This window comes from Ips typographus, linkage group LG1 (assembly GCF_016097725.1).
Source record: "Ips typographus isolate SLU linkage group LG1, UJ_Ityp_2.0, whole genome shotgun sequence".
In the NCBI taxonomy this organism is placed as follows: domain Eukaryota; kingdom Metazoa; phylum Arthropoda; class Insecta; order Coleoptera; family Curculionidae; genus Ips; species Ips typographus.
In genome coordinates, this window is record NC_138422.1 from 2,456,463 (window position 1) to 2,475,780 (window position 19,318).

At 33.4% G+C, this 19,318-nt stretch overlaps 3 protein-coding genes across 8 annotated transcripts in view; 2 read left to right on the plus strand and 1 right to left on the minus strand.

Annotated features, from left to right (window-relative positions):
- Positions 1-5,714, plus strand: part of LOC145737813 (uncharacterized) — an 80,929-nt gene extending 75,215 nt beyond the window's left edge. For all 5 annotated transcript variants that reach the window (XM_081992671.1, XM_081992653.1, XM_081992646.1 and 2 more), the window contains exons 3-5: positions 705-853; positions 2,373-2,509; positions 3,243-5,714. In XM_081992671.1, coding sequence (XP_081848797.1) covers positions 705-853; positions 2,373-2,509; positions 3,243-3,360 — 404 coding nt within the window. In that variant the 3' untranslated portion in view covers positions 3,361-5,714. The remainder of the gene's footprint in view (positions 1-704; positions 854-2,372; positions 2,510-3,242) is intronic.
- Positions 5,715-5,793: 79 nt separating this feature from the next.
- Positions 5,794-9,106, minus strand: LOC145737612 (uncharacterized). Of its 2 annotated transcripts, none has more exons than XM_081992369.1 (6): positions 8,855-9,017; positions 7,053-7,228; positions 6,907-6,998; positions 6,634-6,847; positions 6,199-6,448; positions 5,794-6,021 (listed from the first exon to the last, which is right to left on the minus strand). In XM_081992369.1, exons 1-6 carry the CDS (start codon positions 8,977-8,979, stop codon positions 5,841-5,843), a joined length of 1,038 nt encoding a protein of 345 aa, XP_081848495.1. In that variant the 5' UTR covers positions 8,980-9,017; the 3' UTR covers positions 5,794-5,840. The 2 variants fall into 2 exon arrangements, with proteins under 2 accessions (XP_081848495.1, XP_081848504.1); XM_081992378.1 differs by lacking the exons at positions 5,794-6,021; positions 6,199-6,448; positions 6,634-6,847; positions 6,907-6,998; positions 7,053-7,228 and adding exons at positions 7,634-7,886; positions 7,938-8,184; positions 8,238-8,454; positions 8,505-8,596; positions 8,647-8,798 and having other exon boundaries at positions 8,855-9,106.
- Positions 9,107-10,785: 1,679 nt separating this feature from the next.
- On the plus strand, positions 10,786-18,402 carry LOC145737241 (sodium-dependent nutrient amino acid transporter 1-like). Its single transcript, XM_081991859.1, has 12 exons — positions 10,786-10,929; positions 10,984-11,076; positions 11,154-11,433; positions 11,486-11,729; positions 14,104-14,374; positions 14,427-14,530; positions 14,580-14,769; positions 14,826-15,002; positions 15,381-15,480; positions 17,739-17,915; positions 17,971-18,071; positions 18,127-18,402. The coding sequence occupies exons 1-12, from the start codon at positions 10,921-10,923 to the stop codon at positions 18,280-18,282; spliced, it is 1,902 nt and encodes a 633-aa protein (XP_081847985.1). The 5' UTR covers positions 10,786-10,920; the 3' UTR covers positions 18,283-18,402.
- Positions 18,403-19,318: the final 916 nt, after the last annotated feature.

The window sequence follows — 19,318 nt, forward strand, 5'->3', positions numbered from 1 at the left end:
TTTTAAAAAACAAAAATCTGCCAGAAATTCCTCCATTATTTTGACTGACGTAAACGCAATCTGTTTTTCTAAGGTAAAGTTATATGATTTGTGGTTATGTACTTCATAAACAAACTTTAAAATTTGCAACCCATGAGCACTATTAAAACCAGATCACAAGCTTTAAGTGGAAACTTTCTAATGTGCCTCTTTCAGCCCTCTGTACGTAAATCACTATTACAATAGTCAGTAATCAATCAACTACAATCAACAGAACGTGAAATTGCCTGGCTGATAGTTAATTTCATTTATTCAGCCCTTTGCCCCCCTTTTCTACTGTGATACATGCACAATGTAAATCACGTAGCGTTGTTTATTGCACGTATTTGCACTGAATTACAACAAAGTAAACCGTAAAAAACTTGTACTGGATACTTGTACACTAATTACGCAACTTTCCACACCATAATTACACGGGTAATATTAACAATAATAATTGTATAATAATAGTTACCGACATGCACTCTCTGGCCGTATAAAATAATTCATAATACCGGGGGAATAATTAAAATACTTTCATTTATCGAAACCGGTCTTTATTGGGGTGCATTAGCATTTCGTTGTGTTGTAAAATCTTGCTCGATTTTAATTAATTCCGGACCGATTTCAGGTGAATCGAAGTCAATTAAAAGCGTAATCGAATGGAATTTTGTGGTTTTTTTCAGGCAGCGTATCCAGTGGAAGCGCGTCTAGCACGACGGCGCCCTACCGCAGGCGGAAAACCTGCATCAGCGCGAGAGAGAGAAACTTACGAAGACTGGAAAGTAACGAGAGAGAAAGAATGAGGATGCACTCGCTGAATGACGCATTTGAGGTGAGTAACACTCACAAAAGAAAAATTGTCACACTTCAAATTTCCATAAATATAAAACACTAGTGATGGGTAAATTAGCAATAAAGTAAATATTTTACTTTACTAGGATTTCAAAAATTTACTTGAAACTGTAATTTTCTCACTGACAAGCAATTGTGTTCCTGACTGTTAAACTGTGCCCAAAAGTTGCAAAAATCAGGGTTTAGAATAGTTTTCTATTATTCGCTGCAAAACACGTTTCTGAGATTTGTGATACTTATTTTGATAGTGGTCACGTGACTGCCTAGCTAAATTATCCTCCAAAAACCACGTGATATCTGTGACTAATGTCAAAATATGCAAGAATTAAGAGATTTTAGACCCATAAATTGGTCAAATTGGTAAATTTTCCTGTCATTTTAATATAAATTTTACTTTACTTTTCCGGTAGAGAAAAGAAATTTTATTGAATCACTACTCTAATAGAATCCATAGCAAAGACTATAAATTATCACAAAATGTATTCAATGAAAATGTGTAATAATAGGCCGTGTAGGAAATGGATTATTACTGAGATTTACCACGTCATTATTTCAATTTTCAATGTTTCCGCTGGTGAAAATCATTTAATAGAGATAGAAACAATCCACGTCCATTGATATTTTGTTGGTTTAAAATTACTAGCAACGAAATCAAACAGAATTTTGACAGAGTATTACTCAGTAATTACACACATTGATTAAGGTTAAACATTGGTATACAAGGTGATTTATAATGCGGGTATATACAGGTGTGGTAAATGTAAAACCAACCATAGGAAAACCATGTAACTGACAGAGAAACATTGATAAATGCATGCGCGAGTCAAAGATAGAAAACCTAAAAAAAGTCCAAGTAAAAGTCAAAAGTTTTCTTAAAAAATTAATTTTGTGACTAAAACAACATTTCCATCTATTTTGATAGTTTATATGCGATAAGTGTGTTTAATTCAGTTTCTGTGAACATTTGTTTACAAATTTAGTGCCAATAGGCCAATTACAAAATTATGTAATTAATCCAGTGCATTGAATCAGTTTCCTGTACCAGTTTTAGTTTTACCACTACTGTTGTTACCATATTTAGTGTAAATATTCGTACATTTTAAGAGAAAAACAACACCGATAAAAAGTCGAAAAGTTTTGATACTGTGACGTAGTTAAGAGGGAAAAGGGCCCTCGACGTAAGCTACTTAAGGTTTTATCGCGAATAGCTTGAATAAGGACCAAATTTTTTGCACATGGAAGGACCACCTGAAAAATATTCGAGTGACAAAAAAATGAAATCAAACACAAAAACAGATTCGTAGTCGTATATCAGGCTGGTTTAGAGTGTTTCATCAACACACTTCCAATCAACTTATTTATTATCTAAATATTTGAGTATCATTTAAATAGAATGCAAATTGTACTAAACACTTAAGGATCTGGTGTTGTTTGAAAAGGACAGTGACGTGTCCTGGAATTCTCTAAATTGTTGTTTAATTTCGTCGTATTTGTTTCAGCAACTGAGAGAAGTGATTCCGCACATAAAAATGGAACGAAAACTGTCCAAAATCGAGACTCTCACATTAGCGAAAAATTACATTATGGCCCTGACGAACGTCATATGCGAAATGAGGGGCGAGGAGAAACATTACACGTAAGTAAACTGGACTTTTAGATGGTTGTAAAAGGTTATAAACCCTAAACCTGATAACTTAAGACAAAATAAGGCGATAGATACACTATCAAGTGATTAGTTTTATTCGGGTATCAGCGCCCGAATGGTCGTTTTATTGGCCATAAAACCGGTTAATTATATGGTCCATCGAGGGGGCAATAAAAACTATACTCCGGGAGCACTAATTGGTCAAAAAAATTCGATAACTAACCGTTATTAATAACATAATTGACATAATAAATAAAAAGTGTTAATCATTGTTACGTGGTATATAAGGGATAAATTGACTTGAACTGTACTGAAAATTTTCCAGAGTCTTGTAAATGTCGTAAGCAATTTTAGCCTAAATTCCAAATAGCAAACAAGTTTTTGAAAATTCTGAAATTACAAATGCATGTTTTCTAACAAGGCAATCATTGATCATTTGACAAAAAAATTTTTTTTGGTTTGGAGTATTCCAGGATAAATGTATAATATTTCAGGACTTCATAATACCTACATCAGAAAATAACTCAAATTTGCTAACGTAATAAGAAAAAACAAACCGTATTTCTTTGAATTAGAACACTAACCTACCTAACTCCAGAAACATATAGTTAAAATACTTTGAATGTAACTCCCTTATTTTAAAAGGAATTAGTCTTACTGTTAGTTGTTTTTAAAAACTAATTCAATTATAATAGTTTAATTACCTGAAAGTAATCGTTTTCAGGTTCCAAGACGCCGAAAGCGATAGTAACATAGACGTAGAACCCGCCGAGGAAACCAACAACAATAGTATGTTCCAAGAGAACCTGGAAACATTCCCGGACGACGCCATGGTAAACTAGTTGGGTGTCGTCGCAAACCCTAATCCATGAAGGCGTCCGAAACGTCGGTTGGTACTCGCCAAGTACCACCATCATTACCTCGCTCATTTTTCTTAAAGATAAGATGAGCGTTTTCCTTCACAAAGCGAGAAACGTGTCAATTTCGCGTACAAGCTTTTTGTGATGAGTCGGGTCTAAAAAAGCTGACTGAATTTGCCATTGCGTCCTTAGCTAGCCCCCTTATCCCCTCATTTCTTCCCCCCCCCCCCTCTCTTCAAAAGAACTTATATTTTTTGAATTGTGTGGGTATGTGTGTGCGTGTGGTATTTTTGCCAAAACATTCCAGGTTGTATACTTAATCTAGGTTATAATTACTATTATAAAAAGACCATTCCAATGTTAGTAGAATTTTATATTAATATAAAAGTATAGTCGTTTTTTTTTAGATAGGTCAATTTTAATAAACATAATATATTATATTGTATACATATAAAAGCGCTCTATATAAAATATTATCGTGTGTCAAAGTTTAAAGCGCCTAATGTATATTTTAACGACTGCGCGGAGCTCGATAAAACGGTTGTTGACGTATCGAAACAGGGTAAAAGAGTGCAGCTGTTATTTTTCCATTTTCGCGACTAGCCGATAAAAGTCCATTATCGCCTCCATATTTTTCGAAAATTTGATCTACAAGGCACTACATCCAAGAAAAATGCGAGTACAAATGTTTTTTCGGCGACAACGCAAACTTATAGGACCACACATCAAACTCATATCCGTACCCAAAGTCATATCTTACTTAACTTTCAACGATTAAGTCCTTGCCAAACTAACAAAACAAAAACAAGGAAGTCTGAAAGTAGACTTGATAACTTTTGCCGCATTTTTAAGGCACTTTTTCTTAAATATTAAACCATAAAATAATCGAAAACATGTACCAATTTATAGGAAAATAATCATGCTGGGTAACTAAGTCACATTATTTTATTTAAGTATGTCGTAGCTGGTAAGTAGCCGTTATTGTAGTAGTTTTAATTATTATAGGCACTTTAATATTTCTTACCAATTAAAGTACTTAAAGAGGGTTAATTTGTAAAAGTCGGTTTTTTCAGGCAAAAGGTCGGATTAAGTTAAACAACCATGCGGTGCAGAAGAGTTCATAGAATTGCCACGTGTTATAATTATTAAGATTTAAAAGTCTGTTCACAACTGATTATAGAGCAGCTCAAACAATTGCTGAAGAGAGTACTGAAATTAATGGTAATGGTTTTCACTATCTCTTTTAACTATTCTAACCGTTCCTCATTCTTATATTATTTTCTTACTATATTTTCTTCTTCTTTAAGTTAGGTACACCTATCCATTTCGGATGTTAGCAATCATATTGGTAATTATTATTTTGTTACTTTCCTTTCTATCTTTCCTTCTCTTCTGTACCTCAGAAATTTTTGTGAACTTCTATGGCGTAATTGGTCATTTGGTGTATTTTTGTTAACAAGCTTCTTGTAAAAAGTACAGTTTAAAGTATTCTAGGTTGATGTAAACTTACCTTCACTCTCACTTTTCACAACAAATTCAGTACTTTCTAGCTATTTCTAACTTACTTGCTTAACTGAAAAACCGATTTAACAACCCAATTTTACAAGTCTTTCTTTTTTTTTTTGCGTGTAAGTTTACTTTGTAAGTTTTTTTGCGTTTTTCCTCACTGAAGGAAAATCTGCGCCGCTGCACAGTTAGTCAAGGAGATTAGAAATTTTATATATATGACACAAAGTACCAAACCTAAAAGGAGGCCCCGCCCTTTGTACATACAAAAGGGGCCGTCCCGCCAGGTACGTTTTAAATTTTAAATGAAGTATGTTTATTATAATCAAGCCGTAGTTAGTAAAGTTATTTTTATGTGTAGTCTAATCGAAACGTACGTTGTGAAGTTACCTGAATTTAAGCAGCAACCGCCAAGGGTATGATGCAAATACTCAGATTTCAAAGCTCAAGTTAATTTAATGGTAAAGTTAGGTGGGTTTTGGCGCGCTCGCGCATTGTTTAGCTAGAATCTTGGAGAGTTCCAAAAAAACAAAAAATGTGATAGTAGAAAAACTTTGACGAAGTTTTTAGTTTTATTAAATCATATTATAAAGTATATTATATATATTTTATGACATGTCTATTAAACGTTAAGAACTGTATTCTTATATTTAAACTAATTATGGAGTATATTATATTTGATGAACGCCTCGATCTAGAACGGCGTTTCGTTTGATGTAAAAATAAGAAAATTTCAAGATTATATTATTGCAATCACTTATAAATTTGATGTATGTAGTAAATTGCCTGAATATAGGTGAAACTTGTTGGTAGCCAAGCTATAATTACAACATCGTTTCATTTCAATCTCTTTAAAATAAAGGTAACCTACTAAAATGCTAAAACTTAAAGATACATTTAGAGTCCATCCAAACAAAAAAAGTTTATTCCCTAATTTTACTCCCAACAAAAAAACATTAAGGTAAATCACTTGATAAGGGTTTTAATGAAAAAGGTGTTTTTTGGTATTCCTCTGAGTCCTCAGCTTTAAAAACAGAATAAAGGGTAAATGGTTTGTTTACTACCTGATGGATCCCATAGTGGCAGTCAATTTTCAAGTTGTGTTTTTTATGGTGTAGCAGTTTACTGACGAAATACCTACAACAACTCACAAATGAGTCCTTTTTACACTCCACTATCAAAAACTACATAATTTAGATTTGAAATTAAAAATTAATAAACTTCATTAACTAAAACTTGAATTTCTTAAAAACTGTAAAAGTGCAAAGCCTCCAGTAACATTTAGTAAAACTGTTAAAAGTACAAACCACATACCTGTTTAATTCATGTACATGGGGATGAGTTAAATACTCTTCAATATCCATCCATTGGCAGTCAGCAATTTCCCTGTCGCACTTTTTGATATCCTGGCTCAAAGCCTTTAAATGTAAAACCACGTAAAAGTCGGAACAGTCAAACATTGCGTGATGGACGTGTCGAAAGGTAAGCACTGACTCAAACTTGGTGGGTATTCCTGTTTCTTCCAAAACTTCTCTTAAGGCAGCATCCACTAAGTTCTCTCCTACTTAGGAAACAATCCCTTTTAATAATTGTTTGATTATATAATAAAAGAAAACAAGGAGAGGAAATATTAAACTTTAAATTATGGTTTGGGGTTGACTGTGTATAAACTGAATAAACACACACACACATGCATACACAAGGACAATACCAACATTGCAAACAAAAAGAGGTACCTAATATTTCTACCTGGTTCCACATATCCTCCTGGTAATTTCCATAAAGGTTTCTTGTAAAAGTATTTTTCTTTCACTACTAAAATTTGATTTCCATCATTTTCCACAACAGCGCCCACCCCAATTGTTGTGTGTGCAAAATTAGGAACATTGTCACTTTCTTCAACAGGCAACCATTTGTACATCATCACATAATCAACTTTAGCATGATGGTACCTAAATCCATTCTAAAATTTTTTTTTTAATTTCTTAAAGCTGCCTTATATGTTACAAGTAACTGGTTTACTTTAGCCAATATGGGAACCCAGTCAGAATGATCTAAATGCACCCTAAACCACACTGCTCGCTTTTTCTGGCATCTCCACAATTCTAAAGAGTCTGTAATATTTTGATTAACTTTTTTGCTTGCATGAATGCTTACGATTTTATTACTTCGAAGTTTGTTAGCAAACTCTTCAGCTTTACAGGGTTCTTTTTCTGAATGTACTGTAATGCCTTGATAATGATCTTCCTTCCCTTGAAAACTCTCTGTTAGACTTGAAGCCATTACTACTGCTACAAAGGGGCTATAAACTGCTTGTATATTGCACAAACACGGTCCTTCACTCCTAAAAATAAATTCTTTCTGATAACAGATACTAGATTTGAGTCAAGTTTGGATTTTAGTAAACGACTCTAGATTAGGATGACACGTGATGACAGTGTGTGTTTTATGCGAACACAGACATGGTTTGTGACTGGACGAATTTTGATTTAAAGTAAAACAAGGAATTTTTAATATAATCTTAGAAAATAACATTCCATAAATTTTGTTTACTTTCAAACACATTAAAACATAACCTTAATTCAACCTGTTTTCCGTCAAACGTCAGTCTACCTATCCGCCAATGTCAACTGACTAAATGGGTTGGAGGACAAACAATATAAAGTGTAAATTTGACAAATGGGCTAACAACTGAGGATTTGCCACAAATACGCAACAGATAAACTAGAATTTTATTAAAAAAAACTCATTAACAACAAAACAATTTAATTAACCTTCCTTTACTACTTAAAGTAAACATCTTCCTAACTACTAACCAGCAAACCTAAACTCATTTCTTTACAGGTGAAGCAGAAAAGGGAAGTTTCTCAATTTCTTCCAAGTCGTCACCCTTAAACACTGAATAAATAGTAAAAGGCTTTTTCAAAAGTTCATGCACGCCACGATGACAGTCAATCTTTAAATTATGCTTCCTGTGGTGCAGCAATTTACTGACAAAGAACCTGCAATCCTAACTTTAGTAATTTGTGAGTTTTGTCTGGTCTTGGTACCACCTATTAAGTTCATGTATATGAGGATGGGACAAATACTCCTCAATGTTCATCCACTGACATTCGGCAATTTCTCTGTCACACTTTTTGATGTCCTCATTTACAGCCTTCAAATTGACCACAACGTAAATGTCAGAACAACCAAAAATACCATTATGTCCCTGCCTTAAAGTCAGTATTGACTGGAATTCACATTTAATACCAGTTTCCTCAAATACCTCACGCAAAGCTGCATCCACCAAATCTTCACCTACAATCAACTTGAATACAGTACACCCTATTTATGGTTTCTTGACTACAAACCTGGCTCAACATGACCACCAGGCAATTTCCAAAAAGGTCTATTATAAAATTGGTATTTCTCTTTAACAACTAAAACTTGATCTTGACTATTAACTACAACAGCCCCTACCCCAATCATTGTGTGAGCATAGGTGGGAATATTGTTATTTTCTGCACTAGACAGCCACAAATACAGCATTGCATAGTCACCTTTAGCATGATGGTACTTGAAACCATACTAAAATTTATTGTTAAGAAAGAGTAGTTGATTTAGAAGGGTTTAGTTACTTTTACTAGTATTGGCACCCAATTTGACTGATTTGTGTGAACTCTGAACCACACTCCACGCTTTTTAAGGTTTTTCCACAGTTCTAATGAGTCTAAAAATGTATTTAATAACAAGTTAGAGTGTGTAATTTGAATTGATTACTTTTCAATTTGTCTGACAGATCCTCAGCTTTGCAAGGTTCATTCTCTGAAAGAACGGTGACACCCTCATATCTATCATCTTTGCCCTGAAATGTGGAGGAGGTTCTCAAAATCCCAGTAGTGCAAGCTGCTCGGTATAGTGCAAATGTAGGTCTGTAGACCACAGAGAGCACTAGTGCAACAAACTAACATGAAAACGTGGTACTTACTTGAATTTAGAGCGGTTTCTTAGTGAGGAAAAGGACTTTTTGCCCCAATCCAAGCTGCGCCAAGGAGTTGCAATTAAAGCTCGACATAGTTTGTGGGAGAAATGCGGTGACAATGTGCAAGTCATGTAGAATAGGGCTTCATTTGCAAACGGTGGACTTTAATCTGGAAGTAAGTTAATATTAATTGTAAATTAATAAAAATAAAGGAAAGATAATTTTTGTTTACAAGTTGCCTTGTTATGACATCGGAATTTGACCCACTAACCTATAATTCTGTTAATTTCAAACGTCAATGTCATAAGCGTCAAAAGTAGTTGGGTAGGCAACTGTATATACATACTTTGGTATATTTTTTGACGTCATGTTTGAATGTTGGGACAAATAGAACTCAACTAATTATTTTCTGGTTTAGCGGAATTTAAGAGGAGAAATTTAAATATTCATATACAGGGTGGTCCAAGTTGATTGAAATAAAAAATAAAACAATAAATTCCAAAGTGTCATATAAACTGTAGTCGAAAAGTGTCCTTAAATCAACTCTAAAAATGAGCCACAAAAACCATTTTTTAATTTTAATTCTTAAACGAAAAAGTTACTCAAATAGAGGTTGTTGATGATTTTAAAATTTTCATTTTAAAAAGTTAAAAAAAATCACTGATTTTGATTATTTCTTTCTTCACCAATCAGACAAAAGAGAGAAGAAAAGCTAACTAATAAAATAAATTAAATTTTTTGTAAGGTTCTTTTAAAAGTACCCATTATTCAGATTTTCAGTTTCATCATGGAAATGTTCGAATCAGGCTATATATTATTGATCGATATATGTATTTGTTTGTTTTGGAAATCGTCAAATATTCGTGTGTACCTACTTATATTGAGATAAGTTTCAGTTTAACTGATATTGAAAAATCAAGCCTCATCTGAATTCCAATATTTATATTTGAATTATCTACTTTAGTGGCGTGTCACTAAGGCAAGTTCTAGAACTTTCGATAGACTGATAACTTACCACATAAAAAAAATAAAAATAAAAAATTTTACGTAAAAAAACATTAATAAAAACCGAAAACAAAAAATAAACTGCCACTCGGTATTTCAAAAACAAATGATGACAGACAGGATTAATAAATGGTAAAAAAATTACTTCTTGAAATTAAGACCATTATTTACTTGACACACTGTATATGGATAAAGTGTCACTGTAAATTGACCGCGTAAATTATTTTATTGAAATTTATAACTTCTACTATTAAAATTAATTATTCTTTTTCATCAGGGATCTAATGAGAAAAGTACAGTTATTCTCTCTCTCTAAGGGCAATACAAAAAATTAGTAGATAGCCAAACAAAAAAAATTATTAATAAAATTTAAAATTCTTAATTTTTTTGACAAACTGTAAAAAAAGTTTTAATATAACTTGTGAAAATTGTAATTCATAGTAATATGAGTTTAGATGAGATGAGAAAAACAGTTTTCAATAATTTTGACAATCTAAATTTGTACTAACAGAATCATAAAAAACCAATTTGACATTCAAAATTAATAAGGTACAATTTAGCGGAAAATGTATATGAACGAGGTATTATAACGTAGTTTTATTATCCGATTTGAATGGAATAGTACCCGAATGCAAACAGATTCGTATATTACACAGTACTGCTAGATAGAATCGCTTTATATGGGCCAAATTTATTTGTAAAATCATATTTACACGGTTATTAATATTTACAATCTCTATAAGCAGTAAAACAATGAATAACATTTGCAGGGCAGAATTAGAGGAAATAAGTGAACTAATTCAGTTAAATCGCATTAAAACTATTTCCACGGTTTTTAATTAGGAAATTTGAATTAAAGCCGGCAAAAACTTAATCAAGAGCTTAAGCGGATTAGCGTAATCAGGGCCGGCTGCATTTGACGATAAAAAAATCCGGTCCTGGCGTTGGAAACATACAAAATTTTAAACAACCTGAGATTTTTCCTTTTATTTATTTTGGCAAGCCTTTTACATTGAACGGGTGACAGAAAGTTTTAGGTACTTTTAATGTCTTAGTTTATATCTCAAATGTCTTTAGTAAGTATTTTTGTTTTAAACCGGTAGAGAGTTATAAATTGTGTTTTTGTATAGGAAAACGGTTATGTAAATAACGCCTTTGATCCCAAAGATGACGACCCCAATGCTGTACATACAGTGCCATCTACAGAACATGACCACACTCAGGTAAGAAGTAATAATTTGACAGTTTTGCCAAATTATGTCACAGCATTTTACTGTGATTCTTTTTATGATCAAAATAGGATAGTGAAGAAGCAGTAGACCAGTCAAATCCTGATAGGGCATCATGGGACAAACCAATCGAGTTTCTCATGTCCTGTATAGCGATGAATGTAGGTCTGGGCAACATCTGGAGATTTCCGTTTGTCGCCTACGAAAATGGTGGAGGGGCTTTTTTGATCCCCTACGTCCTGGTGCTGCTTCTTATGGGTCGCCCCATGTACTACCTTGAAGCTTGCTTGGGTCAATTCGTCAGCAGGGGCAACGTGAAGATGTTTGAGAATTTAGCTCCAGCTCTCAAAGGTTTGTTTCTGATTATTGTTGCAAGATATTTTTTTTAAATGATTCGTTTTAGGGGTGGGTTTTGGACAATTAGTGGGGACAATATGTGTGGCCACCTACTACTGTTCTTTAATGGCTATTACGTTGTTCTATTTGGTAAATTCCTTCACTTCGGATCTGCCCTGGGCTAGTTGTAACGCTGAATGGGATAATGTCAGTTGGGTGAAAAGTGGCAATATTACTTGTGTTCCGTCTAATTCCCAGGAAAACCCAGATTCAACCGGAACGGAAATGAGCTCAGCCGAATTGTATTTCAGGTAATAGTATATGAAGTATCAAGAGCAGTAAGAAAGCTCTACTCTTGGTTGACAAAGTTTAACTGAAATCTTTAATTTGAAAAAACGCGCGAAAAGTAATATCGTCCACTTAGATTTCTAACCTGAAACGTTCTTGAGAATATTGATCAAAAACTGCAAAAAATTAGAATCAATTTTGACGCCCTCTAGCGGCTAAGCGGGGTAACTTGGCCGTGCCTGCTCACCGTCACGTGATATCCCCGTTCATTAGCTATCCTTTGTTATACGGTCATTTTATACAGGGTGTTTCAAATAAGCGAGTTATGGACGATTTTCTGGAAAGTGCACGGAATTTTAATCTAAATTAGGGATTTTTTGGGCCCACTATACTAACGGCGATGTTCCTTAATCAAAGTGATTTTTTCAACTAATTTGAACTTGGTCACCGTAATTGTAACTGTCACTGTTTAGTGGATGACCTTGAAATTATGTAAATTTTGACACTTTAGGTCGTGGCACCCTTGCAAAATGACATTTTGACAAATGACACTTTACGTCATTTTTGTACTGTTAACCTGAAGGTATTTAAGAAGTTGAGGTTAATTTTGAAAATAAAAACATTTCTGAAAAAAACCAAAAGGTAAAATTCTTGACAATTCTAGTTTTTAATTTTTCAAGGTAAAGCGGTGCATGGTACCAAAAAAGTGTATAGAAGGTAAAAGTTGCATCCCATCGAGGTGCAAGCTGATAAAAATTTCAGACCTCTAACATGAAACGTTCCTGAGATATTGAGCAAAAAGTGCAAAAAAGGAGAGTCAACTTTGACGCCTTCTAGCGGCTAAACTGGACAACTTAGCCGTGCCCGCTCAACGTCACGTGATAGCCCCGTTCATTAGCTTTCTTTTGTTATAGGTCGTTTTATACAGGGTGTTTCAAATAAGCGAGTTATGGACGATTTTCTGGAAAAGTGCACGGAATTTTAATCTAAATTAGGGATTTTTTGGGCCCACTATACTAATGGCGACCATTTTGGATGTTCCTTAATCAAAGTGAATTTTTTAACTAATTTGAACTTGCGGAACACAAATCTGACGTCAATTTTGCTCTAACTGTCACCGTTTCGTAGATGACCTTGAAATTATGTCAATTTTGACACTTTAGGGCGTGGCACCCTTGCAAAATGACATTTTGACAAATGACACTTTACGCCATTTTTATACTATTAACCTGAAGGTATTTAAGCAGTTGAGGTTAATTTTGAAAATAAAAAAATTTCTGAAAAAAATTTGCAAATTCTTGACAATTCTAGTTTTTAATTTTTCAAGGTAAAACGGTGCATGGTACTAAAAAAGTGTATAGAAGGTAAAAGTTGCATCCCATCAAGGTGCATTGTGATAAAAATTTCAGATCTCTAACATGAAACGTTCCTGAGATATTGAGCAAAAACTGCAAAAAAACGAGAGTCAACTTTGACGCCTTCTAGCGGCTAAACTAGACAACTTAGCCGTGCCCGCTCAACGTCACGTGATAGCCCCGTTCATTAGCTTTCTTTCGTTATACGGTCGTTTTATACAGGGTGTTTCAAATAAGCGAGTGATGAACGATTTTATGGAAAAGTGCACCAAAATTTCAATTGTCCCCTTAGGTTTGACAATCAGCGACCTAATTCTTGAAAACAGGGAACGGAATTCTCAAGAAAACTGTTGATAGAATGTAACAGAAGAAGCTGACAAAGACAAATTCCTGTTAGGTTCTACAGTTCACCTTTCTGTTGTGCTGGCATTGCGTAAAATTTGGTAAAACATAGTAAATTGAAATCTGCTGCGTTGTCAAATGTGTAAAAAATAACTGGTTTTCTGTCTAAAACAAAGTTTTCTACTGATTTTCATTTGTTGGGATATTATTTCAAATGTTAGGTAAACAGCAGTAGGTATAATGCGTTAATCGTAAAAATAGTTTTCTTCTTTTTTTGGATTTGAAAATGCAGTTTGGCAACGCTCTATTGAGGCCTCTTACACTGTTTATTGGGAAACCCGGTACATAATTGTCTCTCGATTTATCGATCTATCGAATGAACTATTTAAAATGAGCAACGATTGAGTAGTTGTTTTGAATGCTTGCAATAGCTTATCAATACAATTTTGCTTCATTCATTCATCATCAAAGTTTATAAAATGAGACTGTCGTGTTTTAGATCCACTTACTATTTACCGCAAAAAAAAGCTATAAAACCGGGAATCATATTTCAGGCTTTAAAACATTGCGCAAACCCATTTTCAGCTTTTATTTAATATGAAAACATGTTTGTTGTTCGAATGAATCACATAGATTTACTACCTCAATTTAGCTAAATAACAGATAAGAATTAGGTATTACAATTTACGGAAATTTCCAGGATTGATGTCCTGAAAGAACGGTTGGACATATCGGATGGGATTGGATTACCCGATTGGGAGTTGACTTTGTGTCTGCTGGCCTCTTGGATTATTACCTTCGGAGTGTGCGCCAAAGGAGTGCAGAGCTCAGGAAAGGCGTCTTATTTTCTAGCCATATTTCCCTACGTAGTTTTGTTTGCTTTGCTGATCCGCGCAGTTACTTTGACTGGGTCAGGAACTGGAATTTTGTACTTTATTAGCCCCGATTGGGCTAAATTACTTGATGCCAAGGTAAACTACCACAATTTTTGGTTGCATTGGAGATTAGTGTGTTAGTTTCAAGGTGTGGTACAATGCAGTCACTCAGTGCTTTTTCTCTCTTAATATTGGGTTTGGTTCAGTGTCTATGTACGCTTCTTACAATGGGTTCAAACACAATATTTACAGGTAAGTTTGGAGCATTTTGAAGGTTTTTTCTAAATGTAGTAAACTATAGGGACGCTATGGTGGTCACCACCTTAGATACATGTACTTCCTTATTGGCTGGCACTATCATTTTTGGTATTTTGGGTAATTTGGCAAGTAAAATGAACGTGGACGTGCCCAATGTGGTCAAGTCTGGAGGGACCGGACTGGCCTTCATCTCTTATCCAGAAGCCATAGCCAGATTTGAAGCTGTTCCTTGGGTGAGATCCTTTTTACGCTCATTTAACAACACTATTCAACACTAACACTATTCTAGTTATTTGCAATTCTATTCTTTGTAATGCTCTTCGTTTTGGGAGTGGGCAGCCTGGCAGCCTTACAGGGCTGCGCTTTCACAGTAATAATGGACGCTTTTCCCCATCTGAAAATTTGGCACGTTTCCTTGGCCACTGCACTTGGAGGATTTATTATCGGACTGGTCTACGTTACTCCAGTAAGTTTTGCATATTTTACATTCTAAAGTTTAATTCGACTCGTTTGAACAATTTCCAACTTGGTTTTAATATTTAAGTCTCGACACATTATTTGAGCATTTTTGAGTTAGTCATCTTGGTTTTAAAAATTTGATGCAACGTAAAATTTTGTCTAATTCAGTATTCGATGCATTTGTTATAAATTGTAGCTTTGGGCAAAAATATTAAACCCAAATTTAAGGCTCATTGAGGTGATTAGCTCCCTCTGCATATGATTTTTCCAATTATTAAATAGTTAATATTTCAGTGAATTTATCTTGAAAATTATTGATAAAACCTTATATATGTCAAAAATTATTTAAGTTTCAATTATCGGATGTTTTATCTTTTTGTTTTAGGGTGGTCAGTGGATTTTCACAATGATTGATTTCTATGGTGGCACTTTTATTTTCTACATCATGAACATTGTTGAGGTCGTGTCCATTTTATGGTGGTACGGTAAGTAACAATCTACAATCAAGCAAAACCTTATTATACAGGGTGGTCCAGTTTTAAATGTCAATAATTCACCATTCGATAGCCCATCAAAAAATAAGTTAACATACATTATGTCATTTTTCTGAAAAAGGCTTCCTAAGGAAAATACAGTTCTTCAAATTTCAGTTTAAAAAATCGTTTTTTTTTTCGTCATAACTGTCAGACCGTTGAATCAAATTTGGAACAAGCACTCTAGAAATTAATACTCATTATGAATGACGTTTGCCAAAATTCTCCAGAAGCGTAGATACAGGAAGATGATTTTCATGTTTTTGCCTTATTTTCTAGGTCTTTGGATATTTTTCAAAAATTACAGTTTCTTTTAATTATTTATATCTTATACAATTCTAATTTAATACTTCGTTTACGAGATAATTCACTTATTACGTTCAAAGACCCAAAACTAACCCAACCCAACTTAAAAATTGTCTTGGAAACGAAAAATTGACTTAAGAAGCTTAAAAAATTTTATTGTAGCCAGTTTTCATAGTTTCCAAATAAACTGAAATACTTTAGTTTTGAAAATTGATTTAGAAAAGATAAAAATTGATTTCAGAAGCTTTGTGTTTCTAACCAGTTTTCATACAAATCGAGAGACTTTAATATTCAAAATTGACTTGTTTACATAAAAAACCACTTTTTCTAGAATTTTTTATTACAAATTCATACATTTAAACCTTAAAAATTGACTTGGACACCAAAAAGTGACATCAGAAACGTAAAATTTGCATTTAAAGTAAGTTTTCATAATTTGCAAACAAATTTCAATATTTTAGTCTTGAAAATAGTCTTAGATACTAGATAAAAATTGTCTTGAAAACTAACTTTTCGTTGCTTTTCATTTTCTTAGAATTCTGTACTATTTTTAGTGTTTCAAAACTGCTTTCAGCTTGGAAAATCAAAGTTATTGACATAGCAAACGTAAAAAAACAATTTTTACATTCTCCATAGACTAAAAATGTCATTATAAGCTTTTTTACTATTAAATCGACTTCTAGACACCTCAGTGCTAAAAATTCAAGTATTCTTAAAAATCTAGACTGTTTTTAGTGCTTTAAGATGCTTCAAGACTATCTTTTGACTTATCAGGCCTAAAAGCCAGTTTGTACACTATCCATAGTCTTGAAAATGTCAATTCAAGCTTAGCTTCTTTACTATTAAATTTCTACACTCATAGGTGCAATAAATTGTAGTATCTCTAAGAAATTCAGACTGTTTTTAGTGCTTTTTAAGACTGAAAAATCGAGTTTAAGACTATTTCCAAAAGTCAAGTTTCTTCAGTAATTAAAGTAAAAAAATTTGGTACCAAATGCTACGATATTAGTCTTGAGAAGTAAAATAGTCCGAAAATTTAATTTGCTTGTAGTCTTGTTTCAATAAATTGAGTTGTACACCAATTAAAGTCCTGAAAATAGACTTTTGGACTCTCTTTAGTCCTAGTAAAGTTAGTTCTAGCGTTAAAAATCTACTTTTAGATTATTTTTAGTAGCAAAAAATGAGTTTCATGTACAATACAATCTTTGTCTTGATTTCCGGACTGTTTTTAGTTTTTACCAGGAAGGCAGTCTGAGAAAACGAATTATAAGGCTATTCCTACTAGTTAATAGCAAATTTTGACTATTCAGTACAAATTTGGACTCTCACAAGTCTTGAGTGTTCAGTTTTACACTATAAAACGATTTTTTAAATTGAAATTTGGTGGGCTGTATCTTAGGAAACGTTTTTCAGAAAAATGACATAATGCAAGTCAACTTATTTTTTGATTGGCTATCGAATGGTAAATTATTGACACTTAAAACTGGACCACCCTGTAGAGTATTTTCTCGAATCGTTAAAATAACTGGAAAATATACAGGGTTTTCCAAAAATATATCATAAAACTTTATGGAACAAAGCAATCAAGAATAAAAAAATAAAAAATTATCCACACGAATTCAACGTTAATAAATCAAAAACAATGATTTTGTATAATAATTGAAAAATAAAAGAAAAAACAAAGTTGACGTAATTTGGCAGTTAATATGTTAAAAATATCAAAGTGGTCACCGAAATCAATTATCGAAAAGCGTCAGTTTGTCGATATTAATTGTGTGGCCTTACACCGACATATTTAAGGGCACTCTAGACTAGGTTTTAATTTGACTATGACATTTTGCACATGATCTGTCACAGGCAAATCACAACTTAGCCTAGGTAAACCTTAAGTTGACCATTTTCAGGGTTGGAAAACATCTGTCAAGACATCGAATTTATGACTAAGAGAAAACCAGGAGTTTACTGGAGAATTTGCTGGGTCCTGATCGTTCCACTGGTGCTCATATTCGTTTTGTCCTACTTTTTAATCAACTACGAACCACTGCAGTATGAGAAAAAGGACTATCCTGCTAACGTGCTTGGTAATGGGTGCTTACACCCATAAAAACTAAAATTTTTTAACTGACAATTTTCTAGCATGGGGTTGGGTTCTGCTCGGTTTTGGAGTTTTGCAACCGTTTGTGTGGTTTACCGTTGATTTTGTGAAACGAAAGAGAAATTTGGGGACTGGGAAATCCGTACGTCAAAAAAACTGAAGAAAAATCAGTTTTTTAAGAAATTTTGTATTTTCAGGCTTTGAAATCGATGTTGCGACACACGGATTGGGGACCGAAAGACCTAAAACAGAATAGAAAATGGCGTCAGTTTAAAATAGATAAAAATGCAAATCGAGTTACGAAACTTCGAAGTTGGACAGTCGATAAACTATGCATTTTGATTGGACGATAATTTTACTTGTGTTCATTTTTTTTTTTTGTTTAGACTAGAAAGTAAATTATTTATACATAAAGTTTTATATGCAAAGTATGTTACAATAAGGAATATAAATAAATACAGTTAGGAAACTTACTACAAGTGATTATGTGACCGATTTTCGAATGATGTGACATCTGTTCACCAAATGTGACACTATTGACGTTATCTCCATTTTTGTCTATGGCCGCATTCGTTTTCAAGCTCCATGTAGCGAGCAGAGATTTTTTGACGTCACGATGACGTAATTTGGGAAAACCATAATTTGCCCAACTGTCAAATTACGTCATTGTGACGTCAAAAACGATCTGATCGCTCCATGGAGCGTCAAAATGAATGTGGTCTATAAAAGTTCTAATTATTTTACCTCATGTTGATTGCGTATGTTTAATTAAGAAAATTTCAGTTGTAGCTTAGTGGCATTCTAGAAACAAATCTGTCCTCTTCTAAAAAAGGAAACAGAACAAAAATACGTAAATGTGTCTTACGTCCCTTAAAAGGGACTATTACTAAGAGAAGAGTAGAAGTCGTGCGTAAACAAATTTTTGTAAATGTAAAGCAAAGAATATATGAAGAATGTGTAGAAAAGGTTAGTGCTGGCTAATTGCCTAGAATTTTCAAAAGAATACTAGAAGAATGTAGAAATGGTTTTGGTGGCTAATTGCCCAAACTTTAAAAAAAAACTCAAGTAAAACTCAAAAAAAGTTTAACATAATTCAACTTGTTATCCACTGTTAGTAAAATAAAAACTTTTCTACAACAATAAATTTACACCCAGTATATTAACCACAATTGATAACAATTTTCTTAATTCCAACTTAATCCGCAGTATTTATAGTTGAAAAACCATTAAAAAATTAGTACAATTTTGACGTTGGATTTGGCTTATCCTCCGCGTTTTAAATTTATATTTTGATAAATTAAACCCAAATGAAGTAAGATAAATTTACGAGGCAACTAATGCAAAGTTCCCCTAGAAACGGTCTGGGTACTACACTTTTATGATGATTAA

Bases quoted from the DNA above. Each gene is read 5' to 3' on its own strand.
- LOC145737241 (XM_081991859.1), top strand. The intron at 11,730-14,103 runs GTAATAGTATAT...GGAAATTTCCAG, and splicing joins TCAGCCGAATTGTATTTCAG to GATTGATGTCCTGAAAGAAC. The intron at 17,916-17,970 runs GTAATGGGTGCT...ACAATTTTCTAG, and splicing joins CTATCCTGCTAACGTGCTTG to CATGGGGTTGGGTTCTGCTC.
- LOC145737612 (XM_081992369.1), bottom strand. From the start codon at position 8,979: ATGACTTGCACATTGTCACCGCATTTCTCCCACAAACTATGTCGAGCT. The intron at 6,848-6,906 runs GTAAACCAGTTA...AAAAAATTTTAG, and splicing joins GGGTTCCCATATTGGCTAAA to AATGGATTTAGGTACCATCA. The intron at 6,449-6,633 runs GTAGAAATATTA...TTGTTTCCTAAG, and splicing joins AGGAGGATATGTGGAACCAG to TAGGAGAGAACTTAGTGGAT.